The following is an 18,344-nucleotide window of genomic DNA, read 5'->3' on the forward strand; positions in this document are numbered from 1 at the left end:
ATATAGATGCTATTAGTAGTATTATCTATGTATCAGCCACAGTGAAGCGTAGACGGGTATAACTAAACTAACTATAAAACTGATAAAATTGAAAATTTTATGTGGTCTATGGAAAAAGTATTGAAGAAGAGCAATAGTTTTTAAGAATTTAGGTAAGTCAATATGCAATATTTGTAACATTGTTCATAATTTTAACCAATAGTTGTCTGCCCATTATTCAGGCCTCTTAATACGAAGAGTTTCCCGCAAACGACGCATGATACTCAAATAGTATTCCTTGTTGACAGTTGATAATCGAAGAAAACTGTGACCAGAACCTAGGTTTTTAACATCTTTTGACTTGGTTTTTTGGATTTTTGTGCCGATTGCGATTTCGATGATCGTCTGCTTCTGGGTAGTGTGTATAGATCTAGTAATAATACGTTTCATGACATCCTGGTAGTCGGAAAGCATTGCCTCACAGACGTTAACGCGACGCTGTTTAAAAACAAAATTAGTGATTTTGGAAGAGATTGTGCTTTCACTGTTCATAAGCTCAAATAATCGTTCAAAATGGGATTCTCAAGTACCTACTCCTTTATTTTATTGACGTGTTGATGGCCGTCTAGACGTGGTGCGTTCTCGACCCGCCTTAAATAATTTGKACCAATCAAAAACAATAGTGAGCAACAAATAATTATCAAGGCCTTTTCAACATTCTGAACTTCTTCTTCTTCTTTTTGAATAATTTCACTCAACAAAAAATCGTCGAATGCATTTCATGTACTCCAGAAAAACAAGCCTATACTATCATTAATGATTATTTTGATAAGAGTTTGGTCACAGATGTCATTGATAGTCATACCAACAAAAAAAATTTCGACGAATAGATTTCCGCATGAAATTTAAATTAAAAAGTCTTACAATTTTTTGCCATAGTATCATCTAGATTATTAATTTTCTGAGTGCTCTTTGTGCAGCATTATAAAAGTAGTTTGTTTTTAGTTAAAATAAATTTTAAAATTTATTTAAAATACACATTGTAGTATATGCTAAAGTATAAAAATGTTCACAAAAGTTGTAGTTTTGTTTTTGTTTGTTTTCAATTAAAATACAATATAAAAACTTTAACTAATTCCTATGAGCTATTAAATATAATGTTGAAGTRCATCATTTTGTCGCTATACAATTTTTTCGTTTCTACTTACAAACTTATGTAATTTACAATAGTTATTGGCACTGTGAATTATATTTTACGTATTCTAGATTCACCAGGGAAAACATAAAGCCCGCTTAAARTGCGTTAACTAATTCCAGCGCTCATATAGCCATGTGCAACACTCTGAACTGAGCCTTCACACACACGTTCTATATGTATGTATGTCTGTATGCATTGCAGGACTTTTAGACTCAATTCTGACTGTAACGTAACACACATTTGCAGCAGCTGGGCATTTTTACTTGCTCCTCCCGCAGCTTGCCGTCTACCGACACAACCATAGTTCTATAGATGTAATTCTGCTTACAACGCGATGTGTAGAATTTCGGCAATAACTCCTGAAATCGACAGGGCTTGTCCTCATCGCTGTAGTTGAACAAAAGAGTTACGATAAGTTATTTCTAGAATTTGCGTTATCTAGGCTTACTCGCACTGTTCCACCAAAATACCCTGCTTGTGGTTCTCGTGTTGCACGACCAACAGCCATTTGGATTCCATCGTTTCCGCAGATTTCGGATATATTAAATGCGATCTGCTGGTGCAATAGTACTCCTCCTGCGGATCCGAGTTCATACGTTGCGTTATGTCTGGCGGTGGCACGACATCATCTTTGAAATATGATTTGAATTTCTCAAAATTGTCCTCATCAATTTTATCCAACCGCGAAGACTCCAAATAATTTGGCACGTCCAAACAATATGGTTTTCCCTTCAGTCGTTCACGGCAGAGATACCCATCTGTAAGCAATGGCCCATGCATTATGAAACATTGATTTTATCATAAACTCTATGAAAGCATAATTATATTGATTGTTAATTACCATCGGAAAAGATAATCGCGTCATTATTGCGATTGYTGTGTTGTATATTTTGGTTATTATTGTAGTTGTTATTGGTGGGTGTACCTGCAGTTGTCGTCTGGAAAATGAGAAAATCGTTAAAAATCACGTTCAGTTTGCCGTCGGGTGATCTTTGCACTTTAAACATAACATCAGTTTGTGCCGATTGCGAAGTGTCCTATATGGAATAGATTGAAAAGGAGAAACAAACAGAAAGCGAAAGGAAAAGTGGTAAGATAGTAAGTGTAAGCGAGAGGAAGCTTTATACTAGTTCATAGGAGAGAGGCAAGTGGAAAAGCATGTTAAGAAAGAGTGTGTGTTAGCAAAGCAAATTGCATGTGTCTTAAAAGCATTAAGCCTTGTGAGACTTACGTTGAAAAGTACAAGTCCCGTRTCACTACCAATTTTGAAAATTCGATCCAAATTCGCTTCGAAATCTTTTGTTACCTGCAGAGTTTTGAAAATTATAAAGCATTTCGTTTAAATAACTCAAAAGTTAAGTTGATTGGATTCTGCGTCTAACCTTCTTAGCTTCATTGGGCGAGCGTTTTTGGCGATTTGCGCGATAATCGTAAGTATASCCAGCAATGGGGCTAACTATCTGAAAGAGTTAGACATGTGCGTCGGTTAGAAAACACTGAATAATTTTGAATAATTTTTTTTTAATTGTAACAGTTAATATACCAATTAATAYCAAATGGATACAAATACAAAATAGTGTTGTTGTGAGTTAATTACTTTTTTAAATTATTAGGTTTTACAAAACATTTAAGTGTTCCACTGTATTCGAGTGATCGAGGCTCCACACCATATTTCTTTAATAATTAACTATTTAACTAGAAATTTTAAGAGAAATTGTTATTTGTCCATATTATTTAGTGTAACTTCGAAACGAACTACGTATTTGTTGATAAAACAACTAACTAACAGTTGACCTTAATAAAGCCAGGCATTTTCCTAATTGAAGTCTCTGATACTGGCTACATTCTTTGAATTGAAAGTGTGAACTGACCGAAAACCGAACTATTCTTGATATAGTCGATATTTTTCTTTTAAAATAAATGCAAAATAACCATYTTTCATAAGTTTACAGGCGAAGGATAAACGATARAATAGAAACCACTCATTATGAAAATTTGAATTTTGGTTATGAAATGTTTATATGTATTGTTATATCTGACAGCGGGAGCTTACGATTTTATGATACATACGTATAYGTAATACGATGTAGTAAATCGTAAGCAATAAAAAAACTTAATGTCGATTTTTTGATGACATGTAATTTTGCATTTCAGGTGACGATATATTGAATATCGTCTACTTAAAATCAGATACTATAGTAGACAATCTTCTTMACATTCATCGAAACCTTTGGAATTTAGTATTAATATTGGAAATTGATAACAGTTTTGTGAGATTATAAATTCWTGTAGTTTAGCGAGTGGGCGAAACAAAATTTCCCTTTAAGTAAYAGTAATTAAGAAAATGCTGTGACAATTACACAAAAGCCGTGGGTTGATGGATAATGATTTCTATATTGCGGTTGAAAATGTCGTTATAAGGCGCATAAAGATACGCCACTTACTTTACGAATTATATGAAGACCTTTTTAAAATGTTTGTAGGCACAAATGAACTAAGCAACAAACAAAGTTAAGAACGAAAAGTAACTGCTCCAACCATACCATTCACCTGGTACAAAAATTCCTTAATTTACAAACACTAAGCCAACTACAAGCAGATAATTGGGAATACTAAAATATACAAAATTTTTATTACCATAGTATATAGACTAATATAAGATTGGGTTCTATTTTAATGTTTTTTGAATTAAGTTAAGGATTAGCCTTAGTAACACATAAATTTGTTTATGATCATAAAAAATKTTGAAAATATTTAGCATCGAAACGAATAGGGTCAAACTAATGGTAAGCAAAGCATGCTAGAGTAGGCAAAAGCTTTAMATTTTGTCTGTACAAATAATATATTTCTAATTTAGTTCCTTCTACTTATGTTCCAAAGTTTATATTACAAAACGTGTGAAGGATCTTCTATTTTGTAATAATTAGTTGAGTTTTTGTTTCGCCTACGAGTAATGGAGTGGGTAGCTAAAGAATGTGGGAAAGTGGCGTTAATGAAAAACTTGATATTTCGAGAATGTTTGTTTATCGTACTATTGAAAGAATACGTTATAATCTAATTTCTATAACAGCTTGCCCTTGTAACAGAACTTTTGGCACGCCTATTGTGATAAAAAAGCAAAGTTAGTAAGTGTAATTAAATTCCCCGGGTAAATGATATTTGAAAAGAAAAAATAATCCTTAATTAATATAGCATCGGGCCACGATTGTGACCAAATTTAAAGCCAAACACGCAATGAGTACCAACGATCAACCCCTGTACTTGCTTGCCACAATRCACATTCTTATGTATGTAAAGATGAAGAAGCACTCAATAATCTTTGAAAAYATACTTGTCTCGTAATTACTCTCAGCCAAATGCAAAATGAATATGATCCTTATAGATCCATTAGAGAACCATATTCAGATAATGCAGTGATTTTTTTTATACTGACGTTTCAACATATACTTAAATGTTAATATAAGAAATGAGCGAAAAAATTTGTTTCAATAAAGGGATGGCAAGAGATTGGCTRATTTTTCGGATGCCTTTAATTTCTTAATTCTTCAATTAAACAGTAAGCATCAGGAAACCACCTGCAGCTTCAACGCATATTATATTCCGCGCTACGAAAAACAAACAAATGGAAACAATTCAAACAGCTGATTGCCGCAYTCATAAATGGGCGTATATTATGTAGCCTAATGGGCCGACACACACTATTGTAACTAGATTGTAGCGTGGCTGAAACGCATAACAATTACTGTCCAAGTCATAACCGGCTTATTAGGCGTTGAGTAGCACTAAACACTACTCACAGTGAGTAATGTGGTCTCAATTAACACACGGAGCACACTTGAAGCAATACTTCAGTTTGGCTCTTTATCGAAAATATTTCAATACTCATGAGTTTTGTGAGCACACATTTTATCAGCAMATGAAATAATAAAAACAAAACTGTTGCGTAAAAGAGTGTACAATTAGTGTTACGCTCTTGAGTGGGTTAAATGAGCACTGAGACTGAAATCATCACAATATTCGAGTGCATTACGAAAGTAGTTAATGATGATGCGATAAATGAGCATTATAAATTTTACAATATTTATTACTTGGTGCCGAGCGATTAAAAACGCCAAAATTTTAAACAAGAAACGTTTTTTAAATCAGTTTTAAGCGTAAAGCCCAAAAGGCAAGATATAAACTAACTTCTCGGACTTTAAGATACTTATATCATTACATGATCAGTGATCACCCTAATTGATGAAGGTTAAACACTACTTTATTACAATATAGTTAATATACATATACTGATGCTGTATGAGCGCATCTTTTTACAGAGTTGTAGGCCTTCGTATTTCCTACTACCGCGACTACTTTCGTAAAAGCATAGCCCGCGCTGGTCTACTGTAAAGAGTACATACAGACAGGTTCTTGGGTATATGTAATATCACTGCTAATGACTCACTCTAGGCGTTTTTAAATGCGACTTACTGCGTTCATTCATTATTTTGGTTTATTTCGTCAGTGCGACTGGATTTTGAACAGTTCGACAAGATTTTGCGGTTTTCACTGTCAGCACGATTTTAACCGCATACTGACTTCAAGGCTATTTAATGGGACATTTAAGCACTTTATTGATGCTTACATCCATACCGACAATTGTGTAAATGTAAGAATGAGAATATAAACATCAGGGTGAATAAATAAAAAAATAAGGACATGAAGTCACTTATGAATTCTGCAGAAAATCAATTTTTGCAGTAAATTAATGAAACGGCAGAAGAGACGTGGCAGTTTGAAAAAAACTCATAAATGGCGCTACCAGAATTAAAGCCATATGATTTATAGTTAGCACTAACCTTCAAAAGGCGCGTATATAAAACTGACAGCTGTTGAATCATTAGTTTGTGAATTATATAATTTTGAATGAAGCAACTTTTGTTATTATGAAAAAGGTTTTCTCGTCCTGATAAAATATTGCTTTTTGAATGAAAAAAATATAGTTAAAGCCTCAGGAAAATCAAACTTCAATGATTGGTATGCTCAGTTTAGACATGGTGGAATGAACACCGAAGACGGTGAACGCACTGGACACCCAAAAGAGGCCGTTAAAGACGAAAACATCAAAAAAGTCCTTAAAATAATTTTGAATGATCGTAAATTGAAGTTGTTCGAGATAGCAGACATTCTCAAGATATCCACTGAACATGTCTGTATCACATGTCACGAATAATTGCACATGAGAAAGCCCTGTGCAAAGTGTATGCCACTCGAGCTCACTTTTGACCAAAAACAAYGATGAGTTGACGATTCGGAGCCGTGTTTGGGTATGTTCAAGTCTAATAAATCTAAGTTTTTGCGCCGATTTSTGACAATGGATGARACATGGCTCCATCATTTCACTGCGAAGTCCAATCGACCGTCAACTTAGTGCTGTCAAGGTTACAGCGCCTGTAGTTTAGGATGCGCATGGAATCATTTTTATTGACAAAAGAAAGGACTGTCAACAGCCAGTATTTACAGGCCGTTTGAAGGACGAAATCACTCAAAAATGGCGGAGAAAAAGATAGTGCTCTTATACCCATACACCATGTTACAAGTTAGTGAAAATAATGGCAAAAATCTCCAGATTCTCCAGATCTGGCGTCCAGCGACTATTGCTTGTTCGAAGATTTCAAARGAATGCTCGCTGRGAAGAAATTTTCGTGGAATGAAGAGGTGATCATCGAAATTGAGGCACATTTTGAAGCAAAGRTAAAAAAATAGTACTTCGAAAACATTAAGAAATAGTTGGAGGATCGCTATAATCAYTCTCGAATGGAATAAATGGAGTTTTGTCAAGAAAATGTTTTTTACTATGGTATTCATATATTAGAACTTAAATAAAGTTTGAAAAATATTTKCTTACACAGATAATATGTGAACGGAGACTAGCTGAACCAAAATGGTTAGGTTCYCGCAAATCCATTGTTCATAGTATCAATTGCTTGTGTAGAAAAATTATCAGCTTATTAATATACTACGACTTGAGGTTCGGAATATAGTGCTGGTTTAAACTAGTGTGGGGCCTGTAGCAAATTCTCTAAAGAGGCCCTTGGTTTGCTATAGGCGCTCAAGTTTAGGGTATTAAATAAAACAAAATTGTTAAGAATAAAGTCTTCTGGATTTATTATGGGCAAATTTAGAGATAATACTTTCTATATCGACTTCTTTAAGCAAGTCATGCTCTATATTCAACGAAGTGAGATAATTAATACGTTCTTTACCCATCGTGTTCCTTAATTCATTTTTAATACGTTTTAATGTTGAAAAAGAACGTTCGCCACAACAGTTAGTAATCATGAGAAATAAGTAAATTCGCAAAGCAATTTTTAAGTTAGGGAAAAACGATTCTAAAGACGTATTTAATAAAAGTTTATTAAAAAATGGAAGGTAACAAGAATATCGCTAAACCATTATTTTCAATAAAAATATGGTAAAAATTTTAAAATTGTACTCAATTTCTTTGATATTCGATAATGATTTTCTTTTTATTTTATTTTACGAAAATATTTATTCAAATAATAAAAAGTCACAAAAGCGATATTCGGCAGAAATTTAACTTCGTTTTGATATAAAAATTAATGGATAATAATAAAAAAAAATAAAAATCTGGACGCTTGAAGGGTAGATAAGTCTAATAAAATAGATACTAATCTAATAAAATCGATTATAATATTTATAATTAAACATTAGAACACTAAAGTAAAGAAATTCGTGAAATGCCTACTTATTTTAACGATTGAAGGTGACGAAATCGAGTTTTAGATTTTTAGGTGGAAGGTATAGGGTTAGCATAGCCTAAGCGCTTCGCTTTTAAAGCATGCAAGGATATTTTACGCTCCATTTAAATTTATACTTTTTTAATTGCGCTCAGTTGGAGAGCGGAGCCCGCATCATTTGCTACTCTTGCTATGCGGCTAATCCGGCACTGACTGAATATAAGGTGGTTTGAAACTAATTCTTTTCACTGCAGGATATACTCGTACGCATTACATACAACCAAATTTATTCTTCCATTTCTTTGCCGCAAACATTTGTGGTTTTGCAAAGGCATCCGTTTGCGGTCATCTCAATCACGATCARTGAATTTCAAAATGCATCGATGTGACGTGAATAAGCGCGATGTGAAAAARAAAGTACACGCACTTGACAATTTTCGATTATCCCATTGGAATTGGTAATGTGTGTGCATAAATTTTACAGCTGAGTGTTTAACTAAATGTGGCATTATTSTTACACAACTCGAAAAAAATACAACTGAAAAAAACAGGTGTCGTTAGCAAAAAGTCAGTGTATTAAAACTATAATTTCTGGCGAAAAAGTCCCTTTTCGCCCACACAAAAGTGTGATCAATTACACGATGCTCATGTCATGAAGRTTCCACCTACATTGTAATTATTGCTATTAATAATAAACAATTCTCATTACAGCAGGTCCAAAGAACAATAATAATAAGAAGAGAAGCAAAAGAAAATCAAACTGTAAATTCATTGAAATGCTTTCATTAAAATGCATTGTGTRTCTGCTAAAATAATGTGTTTGTGTGCCCGTAATTAACTTTCGTGGAATCAGCATTTTACGAACTCTCAGCTTACAAGATATTATCAGCGTCGATCACTGTTTCAAACAATCAACTTTATATTACAAGTATAATATTATACATTGCACCTAAGTGAGCATTAATAAGGGTCGGTTTTAGAAGAAATACTAACGAATTTTCCTCAGAAATACAAAGAAGTAAAATCGTTATGGCTAAACATTTGAAAAACCAAAATGTTTATATAACAAGGTATATTCTGKGTTTAGAGAACAAAAACAAATATTATTCATCAAAAAACGCTTTTCTGTTTTTCAAAATATTTTCCATTAACATCTATGTAATTCTACCAATTTTTGAATCTTTTTTGTCACTTTGATTGAGGTATCTATAAACATGCATTCTGGGGCACAAAATCGWAAGCCTATACATACAGTCGACTGCTGTTTACAATCGGGCTCATACGCGTAAATCTACGATGCATACTATCTTTAGCTATTTTTAACACTTCTCTCACGAGCCGTTTATGAGCGATTGACAAATTGTGTGAGATCCAATAAAAAACTGCAAGTTTAGGCTAATCTGTCTAGAAAATAGTCTTGGCACCTACACTCTAACGTATTTGCGCATATTTGGGAGATATGTATTGCTCGCTTAACCTTGTTTCTAGCATTTCATTTAGTGCAATTACTGATAACCAATGAAAATATGTTCAWGCATCTTCTGCGATATATGGATGGATYAMAATCAAGTCCTTATAYGGAAAAMTTTTTATTTGACAAGATGTAGMAACCATGTRGGATGTAGTGCAGGTCGTGTCCAAATTGGTGAATCCTGGGTAACGCCAAATGACCTACAGCCTTTGACTGGGCTGGTGGTTGCGACATTCTGTTACTTATCACCTGAGTATGATGGGGTGACACTCATCACAAATGGCTGACGGCCTAATGTCGCAATCGCCCCCGTCAAGTTAAAATCCTGTCAGGCTTCAGAGTACTTAAGTCCGTTGGCATTCAGTTGCCGTGATTGGTGTAACTTGAGACGACTTCCTCTTTCCACTGGTCGGCTCTGAACATATAGGCTCATAAGGGTGTCAAACCTATCAAACCTCGATTCGGCCTCGTTACAGAGACAAAGCTGTGACCATTAAAAGAGACTCTGATTGGGGACCCTTTTTGCATGGACACTATTAAAGAGACAAATATTGACGGAAAGGTGACAAAGGAAAATGAAGGGTTGTAGAAACCAACACCCATATCTATCCCGGGTGCGAGTTTAGCTGCTTAGGCATTTCTACATCAGGTGACTCCACGCGTAATATGCTATTTCTCAGGTGTCTGAGAAGCATGTTAATGCACTCGAGTAGGCCAAGAGGGTGCTGAGCGGGAGCGAAGACGTTAGGACAACACCGGACGTAACTTTATACATCTCGACATGGCACAGAATAATAGTAGCGTCAGTAGGTTTCAGGCAGATCCTTAGAAAAAACCACCACTGAGCGCAGTTCATAACATGCGTATTAAATACGTTTATTTTGTTAAATGTAATTATTTTGCAGAAAAATTTTATTACCACAAGAGTTGCAATACAATTTTATTCAATCTCGTGAAACTTTTTGCAGAAAATTGTATCAAAACAATTAGCATTTCAGGTACCTTTGTAATCAAACAATTTGTGAAAAGGTGTTTTGAGTTTAATGGATATTTTTCTTCTTTCTGTGTCGCATATCGACTCAAATTTTAATTAATAATTACTTTAAKGTTTTGCACAGGTTATTCAGTACAAAAACATCTCATTCTAATGGCAATTACATGCAGTCTGAACAACAACAATTAACACGAGAAATAGTGGATTTTCCAGTTTGTTCTTGGCTGTTTATGGAGTTAGAAATTCGCAAAACAAAGAATATGAAACTAATTTATTAGCRCAGAATGCAATGCAATTAAATTAAAGCGTATTATTAGTAGCAACAATTGAAATTTTCGCATGAGAAAATACCTTCAGCGACAATTTAGCCAGATAATTGGTTAGAAATAGTTTGCGATCATGTGGTCACATGCCTTTTCAGAGCTGGTCAAGYTATTTTTCATTACTATAATACGAAATACCCAATGTTGGTTCAATATAAATGTGGTAATTAAATTAAAAAGCAGAAGCGCATCTGTTTCAACTGTGCATATACATACCTATATATGTATGAATATGTATAAACCGTATATACTATATATCTATGTATAGCATTTGTAGCTCACCGCGATTTGAGCCATCCGTTGTATATTTGTTTAGAACGTTCACATTAGCTCTATTTGAAGCGCTCATTAAAATATAATGAATAAAAATGAAGGGCCACCCATGCCATAGGCTTTGAGTGCCAATTCGAAAGGTTCACATTTGAATGATTAAATGGGTAAACTGAAGTGAATACACGCATACTACAAGTTAAGCGTAACCTCTGTTTAATATTGATTCATGAAAGTATTGATTATACATTGACCAAAAGAAGATATCAGGGTTCAGTGGAATGGGGGCTCTCTCCATACTCCCCAAATTTTACTAAATTTCTTCACAACTACTACTCATTGCTTGTGAAGAATAAGTGTAATATGACGTGGAGTTTTATGTTCTTATCAAATCTCAAGTTATGGTCCATATAATCGGCCTATTGAGTGTAAAAGTCATAACGCATCTTGAGACCCAGCATTTATTATTGGATAAAATTTGACCGTATMGCTGAGAGTGTACTGAAAAACCGTGAAGAGTCGATTCGGCGCCATTCGCTGCAACTCTTAAATTGAAAGCTAACAAAATACAACTTGTTCAAGAACTGAGGCCGTTCGACCTTCAYAAKTGACATGGCTTGRCTCTGTGGGCTCTTGAAAAGTTCTAAGAAGAGCCGAAGTTTCGAGCTTAATTTTGTTCAACGGTGTGTACGCAAGTATAATTCCGCATTTGGGGGGAAAACAACCTGTAGAGATTGACGAGTTACCATTTCTTCCAGAAAAAATGAACGCTTTGATATGGTTTGTGGGCCGGTGGAATCATCGATCTACATTTSTTCAAAACATAACTCTCAACGGCRACCGTTATCGCGCCATAATAACCGACTACTTTATACCTAATTGAAGCTCGTGGTCTTTACGACATTTGGTTTCAACAAGACGACGCTACTACCCATACATGGCATTAGTCAATGAATTTAGAAAACACTTCGGTTATCAGATAATTCCACGTTTTGGTCGCGATATCACACCGTTCGACATTTTTCTGTGGAGGATATTCAAAGTCTAAATTCTATGCTTCGATTCAGACCTTGAAGCAAGACAGCACGCGTGTCATTCGTCATTTAACAATCGAAATGCTCGTCCAAGTCACCAAAAAGTGGACTGAACGTAGGGACTATAAGAGACGTAGAGGCGGTCAACATTTGAAAAGGACTATATTCAAATAATAAATGCCAAAGAATGATCTTTAGAATCACAATAAAAATACCCCATTAAATTTTAAGCTTCTGTGTTTTTTCTTTAAAAAAGTAAGGAACCTCGAAATGGATCACCTTTTACTTGTATATACGTCGAATAGGGATACCAAAATTTGACGGTTACTAAAAAGACAGAAACATCCCATTAACCCATTTATTTATCGAACTAATTAATAAACGGTTTTTTCAAATCAGTTGCCTATCATGAAATAATTTCTGAACGTGAAGTTTAAAATTTTGCTATCTTCAGTTATTTGGAACTTAGAAGTGAGCTTTTCGAGCTTCGGCGGCAGCGACTGCGTCAATAATTGTCTGAAAATCCAACTTCTTGACTAATAAGTGTAGCTACACCGTGTAGCTAGTCCTGAATTCCCGCCCTGTGGAGAGCATGATCTATTAGTTTTTAATGCTATTATCAAAGCGTTGGAAATATTTTGGGAAAGGCAATTAATGAAACATACTGSCATCAAGGTTATCATATATATGTAAATCAGGCTATTACATTTAGGAACAGAAAGCGCGGCTCCAGCAGGATAGAAAACTTAATGACTGTAAACTAGAAAATTAACTCTGATAAAAAGTTTTTATTACAGTATAATTTATATTTTCGATATTTATCCCTGTTTATAAAGATTTGCAAATGAACGAGAACAAAACCTACGCAACATTTTTGTTTAATGTTGAATACTAACTAGTGGTAATATGGTAAAGAATAGCATTGCTTATTTAAAAGCAGCTAACAAAGATTATCTGCAAGTTATAACAGCTATGTTCGTCAGCAGTAATAAATATTTTTCTTTCTAACAAACTTGAGTTCTAAGCTAAAGGAAATATAGCAATAATATGTCGCAACAATTGAATAAATAGAGCTAAAAAACAAATCGAGCGCAAATTTTGTATACAAATATTTGCATTCACATTTATGAACGTCGAATCCTAAAACAGTTTGAGGCAAAGTTTAAGTTGCTAAAGAAAGATAGGTAAGTCAATAAAACTGTGTGCAAATTCCTTTTAACTCTTTAGGAGTATGACGACTGTACATAAGTATATTGAAGTTGTTTCTTTGAGTGCGAAACTAGAACTTAGCATAGCGCTTGAATCATCATGTTGGCATCAGCGAAATGCCAGAGCATCTCAAGTACTTGTATCAAAAGACCTAAATTTTTTTGCAATAACCACGGAGAGTATTAATCGCAAAAATGATGATTGACAAAGCACCTGACGACCCTACATTGATAAAATGTATCATTACGTGACGAGACGTGACTAGATGATTGTATATAAGGTCAATTAGGAATACTATTATACATGGTCATTTTGAAGCATCTATGTAAAGAAATTTGTGGTAATCGARCAGATTTGAGTGTAGATGATTAATAGATTTTCCAACACTTTAATGGAGCGTCACTTTCTAGCAAGATTTTAGCTGACTTGTTGGCCAAAGACTCTGGTTTCGTCATCACTCAGGCAGCATATTCGCCATATTTGTTTTCCTGTGACTTTTTTCTGTTTTGAGAACTTTGAAAAACCATTTCATTGAATCCATAAAAGACCTACGTTGAAAGCAATTCCAGCCGAGGCTTATAACAAGTGTTTCAGAATTTCTTTGTCAAGGGGGGAGCCTGCTTTATTGCTTTAAAAAAATCGTTTTTTTTTTTTTTTTTTTTTGTTTTTTTTTTTTTGCTTCAATTTCCGTAGAAGTAACCTGAGAATATGTCCCCAAAGGTATAGATGAAAATTCGAAATATTTTCGAAGTTAGAAGAGAAAAAGTGATCGAAATTTGATAGGCGATTCTCGTTTTTCATTTTTACTAATTTTCTTAATTGGCGGGAATGATAGGAAAAAACTAAATGTCGTATTAAATTGGGGCAAAGTTTATTATATTTGGCATTMAATGATCTTCTATTTAAACTAAGAAGAGTCAGGCTTGAACGTATTCTTAAACATAAGTAAATTTTTTTTTTTGGCCAAAAACAATATTTTTTTTTATTTTTACAATTTTTACACTTTTTGGAATTTTTTCAGTTTAACTAGAAGAAAATTAGTAAAAAATATGAATCTCTTTGAATTTTTTGTTTCCGATAGAAATTGCGACCTGCCCGCCGTCCGACAAATGCTTCCCAGAGGCAGAATATCAAAGGTTTCGTATCCAAAAATTGTGAGTGATGTTTAAATATATAACTGCAAACCCTAGAAATCTCGCTTTAATCAATTATTTCTTTCTCTCCCAAAAAAAAAACTCAAAAAATCGATTTTTTGAATCCTCTAAAACAGGCCCTTACTAGTGTAAGTTTGTATCCCTAAAAATTCTAACATAATATTTCAGTTTTTATATAAGAAAACCCGAGGAAACTCACTAACCATTTAACTACCTGAAACTGTGTTTGTTTTTAGCACTAACCAAGACCTAACTAATCGTATGGCATCAAATTATTAATAACACATTAATTTAACAAAGCTATCGTAACACGTTAAGAATGACCAATATAAAAAAAGATTAAATTACTAAAATATTTTGTTCACTAAGAAGTTTATGTTCCAGTGTGAACCCTTYAAATGGAAGACGACAGTAACACAATACAAATTTAAGCATTCAAGTGCAGTCATTTCGAAAATATGACACAAGTTGCTTTTCAGAAAATAGTCACAAATCTTTAGCAGAAAGGTAAGTATATCTACCTTTAGCTTAATATAATATAATATTTAGCGGAAAACCTGAAGACACGAAATTCACAGAAAAAGCGCGAACAACAATCTGCCGAAAAGTGTGTGGATTGCCAYATTATTGACAACGTAAATGTTTGTGTGAACCTAAGTAAATATTATGTAACGTATATTTGTGCACTGCCTTGCATGGAAGGCGTAGCCACGAAACAGTTTATTGACTAAACGACCAGAGTGCGATGAGCCAATATTTTAAGTCAAGCTCATAAATGTTGAAAATAATTTATTGTGCAGCCGTTTATAAAAAGAAATTGCGACTTGAACATTTCACATTTGAGATAATTTGCAAGTGCAAAGTTTGCATAACTGTAAACTCAAATTCACTGCGGTGGCAATTAACACATTACATCAAGCAGTCGAACGTTTGACTTTGTAGAAAAACTAGACCCGGTGGTGGGCGATTTAAACTATAATGATATTTTAAATACAGAAGGCGGTAAGCTGATACTCGCAGTCTTTATCTCTTTTAAAAATTCGAACGCGAATTCTGAAAAYGCAAGTGATTTAGTTTGAAAAACTAATCGTTAAAGATTTGTTCTCGGAAATTAATAAATATGCACGATTTTTAAATGATTTAAGCGATAGTTTCGCTTTTAACGGATGAACTGAATTAACCAGAAAAGAGTTTCTTATTATTAAATATTGTATATATACATATATACCAGAGAAACTAAAAATAAATTTTAAAGCTGTAGGGTTATGAAAATTCAATTAATACTCTGAGACGAGGTTYTCGACTCATAACAAAGGCAATGTAGCGTGGCTCAAATCATTGATAAAAAAAGATAAAACTACTTCGAATTAGTGCCGCCTTTATTRTATTATCCAGATCGAGCACTAACAACGTTTTACTGTCCTCAGAATTCCGGTAAATAATTGCTGGAAATAAATTTAGTGAACATAGGCCTATTTCCGATTATTTGATACATTTACTCTTCCAAGATAGTGATAAAACTAATCGAGATAGATAAAGAGGTTGTGGTAGTACCAAGCTCGGTGAGAGGAGCACATTTTCAGCGCTGTTAAAATAAGTCAAATCAGATAATAATAACTCTCACTCCCCATTTAACAGTTATGCTAAAAATTAGTAAAGATCCGATAACTCATTAAATGAAATAAATACGGCAAAGATATTAAACTTTACGGCCGAGATGGTTAAGAAGGGTCACAATTGGACAATGGACATGGCGCCGCCCACATTTAGGTGAAATTCAATACCGCAGATTCTACGCGGCTAATTTACAAAAAAAAATTGTTGTTGTACATTGTGAGGATGGGTTGCGATCAGCCCAGATCTTTTCTTCGCACGAATATATGCCATATAATGATTCCGAACTTTCCATCTGACTCTAAAACTCCTCTGTTGATGTAGAGTGTGTGATATTTTACTGGAAAATGTGGACTTAGTAACCATAATGTGGCTTAGCGATGTGATGTGAAGGAAATTTCTCTAAGCTGCATATTCCTAATAGGCTTGATATAATGATTTCCGACCAGATCTCTGTGATTAGCCAGGTCCGTTTAGTCAAGTCCGTCTAACTGTCCCGCTGTCGAATATATGCAAGCTAGTCCCTCAGTGTTTGAGACAACGATCTGTAAGTTTTTCCCTTTCAAAGAAGCTACTTATTTCTCGGAACCGTCGATATCAGACCTCTATAAAATTGGCGACCATAAGCACAGACCGATCAAAATGAAGTTCTTGTATTGTAAAACTTTTCATTTGACAAGATATTTTCATAAATTTCGGCAAGGTTTATTTAAGGCGATCTCCAAATATTGCATATTGTGCTTAKTGCACCACTATAGCTTCCAGCTGTCACTCCAACTGGCTACCGGTGGAAGTTATCAGTACTATTGTACGTATAACTATAAATGACGGCTACGAACGATAACACAGCTGTGTGTTRTGCTGTTCAAGGAAATTTTTCTGAGCTTTCTGGATGAAGTTGATGTTCTGTAGACCAATGAGTCAGACTTAAGTTAAGGCAGGCAACACACAAATTCACAGTTTAAAAATGAACGTATGTACATATAGCGTTGACTGATAACATTTCATGAAATTGCAAGATGTTACTCAATTTATTTAAGCTAAGTTCTGAAATAATAACCACATTTATGCACTCAGTTCCATAATTAGCATATTAAATCCATACACCACAAATATTTMCATACATATTAGTAATATAGCAAAAGCAGTGCGAAGTAAAGCAGCTTGTGAATCAGCTTGATTGTTGYAGCACTCACCAGAAACAAATAAGTGAAGAACAAAAGCGGCAAAGCCGGCCGCGAGCACCAAGAAGTTGTGTGGGACATTTTTAAATTCCTGAATCAGCGCAATACGCTTTGTCACAGCAATAAATTAGGTAGAGTATTCAAGGCACAAGGCGCACTTGGTGCACAGCACAAAAAAAAAATTGATATTTCTGCTTTTTTTTTTTTTTAATTTGGCACACTTTATAGAATTTCCCAGAAGCTTGAGTATGCCGTGTACACCAACTGTTTAGGCTGCGCGCTTTTATCACATCCGCGACATCAACACGTGCGTCGTGTGSGCCCAAGCGAAAACTCAAATCCACACTCGGACTGGTATTTCCACTGGATATACGTTTGTTTGTACACGATTCAGTGTCGTCTACAAATAACCAAAGCCCGAAAAACACGCTATATTGCTTCCTACTTTAACTAAATTTAAGTGTTTTTATTTCGTTTGCTTCTCTTCACTACACTTTTCCATAAATTTTTTGTTTTTGTTGTCTGCTTATTAAATTATCGGTTTATTATTTTGCTTTTATTTTTTTTTGTTTTTCACTTTTGCTTTGTCAATCGGCARCGTGATTCGTTGTTGTTTGCTTTACACGGTAATCGCTGGGCGCTGATCGAGCTCCGTTCGCCGAGCGTTGCTTGTTCAACCGTCACAGCTGTGGCCACGACTGATAGYGAGTAGACCGTGGACGCCACAACAAAGCTTCGATCGAGCTTCAGAGTTTCAAGTCCAACGCTGATTGCTGGCTTTTGTTATTCTTCTCGATTGTGGAGACTATCGCACGCAAYCAACGCGACAGCGGCTTCAAATTGTAATTAAACGCTCTCCAAACTGATCCCCCGCACCAGTGCGCGCTCTTTACCTTGCAATGCCGCCGAACGGCTGATCGGTCTCCACACTAACCAAATGACAGCTGATCGCTGCATTTTTTGTTTAACTTTTGTTTTACTCAGCTCTTCCATATTTACCTATACCTATAGTTTGTACCTCTCGCTGAACACTGGCTGAGACCAGCTCATTTAGTTACGGCTGCCTACTATTTTTAGCATCCGCACAATCCGTTTTTGCAYTCAGATAAAGATCAAATTACTTTAAAAATTACAAAGAATTGGAATTTCTCTTTACATATAATTTGTTAGGTCT

At 34.7% G+C, this 18,344-nt stretch overlaps 1 protein-coding gene across 4 annotated transcripts; it reads right to left on the reverse strand.

Annotated features, from left to right (window-relative positions):
- Positions 1 to 187: 187 nt before the first annotated feature.
- On the reverse strand, positions 188 to 18,099 carry LOC108969150 (protein spaetzle-like). Of its 4 annotated transcripts, XM_018933703.1 has the most exons (7): positions 17,183 to 18,098; positions 2,560 to 2,637; positions 2,409 to 2,483; positions 2,176 to 2,214; positions 2,019 to 2,115; positions 1,626 to 1,935; positions 188 to 1,564 (listed from the first exon to the last, which is right to left on the reverse strand). In XM_018933703.1, exons 1-7 carry the CDS (start codon positions 17,249 to 17,251, stop codon positions 1,390 to 1,392), a joined length of 843 nt encoding a protein of 280 aa, XP_018789248.1. In that variant the 5' UTR covers positions 17,252 to 18,098; the 3' UTR covers positions 188 to 1,389. The 4 variants fall into 4 exon arrangements, with proteins under 4 accessions (XP_018789248.1, XP_018789247.1, XP_018789249.1 ...); XM_018933702.1 differs by having other exon boundaries at positions 2,019 to 2,214; positions 17,183 to 18,099; XM_018933704.1 differs by lacking the exon at positions 2,176 to 2,214 and having other exon boundaries at positions 189 to 1,564; positions 17,183 to 18,097.
- Between the last annotated feature and the right edge of the window lie 245 nt (positions 18,100 to 18,344).

The sequence above is a fragment of the Bactrocera latifrons genome, unplaced genomic scaffold (genome assembly GCF_001853355.1).
Source record: "Bactrocera latifrons isolate USDA-ARS-PBARC rearing strain unplaced genomic scaffold, ASM185335v1 scaffold_241, whole genome shotgun sequence".
In the NCBI taxonomy this organism is placed as follows: domain Eukaryota; kingdom Metazoa; phylum Arthropoda; class Insecta; order Diptera; family Tephritidae; genus Bactrocera; species Bactrocera latifrons.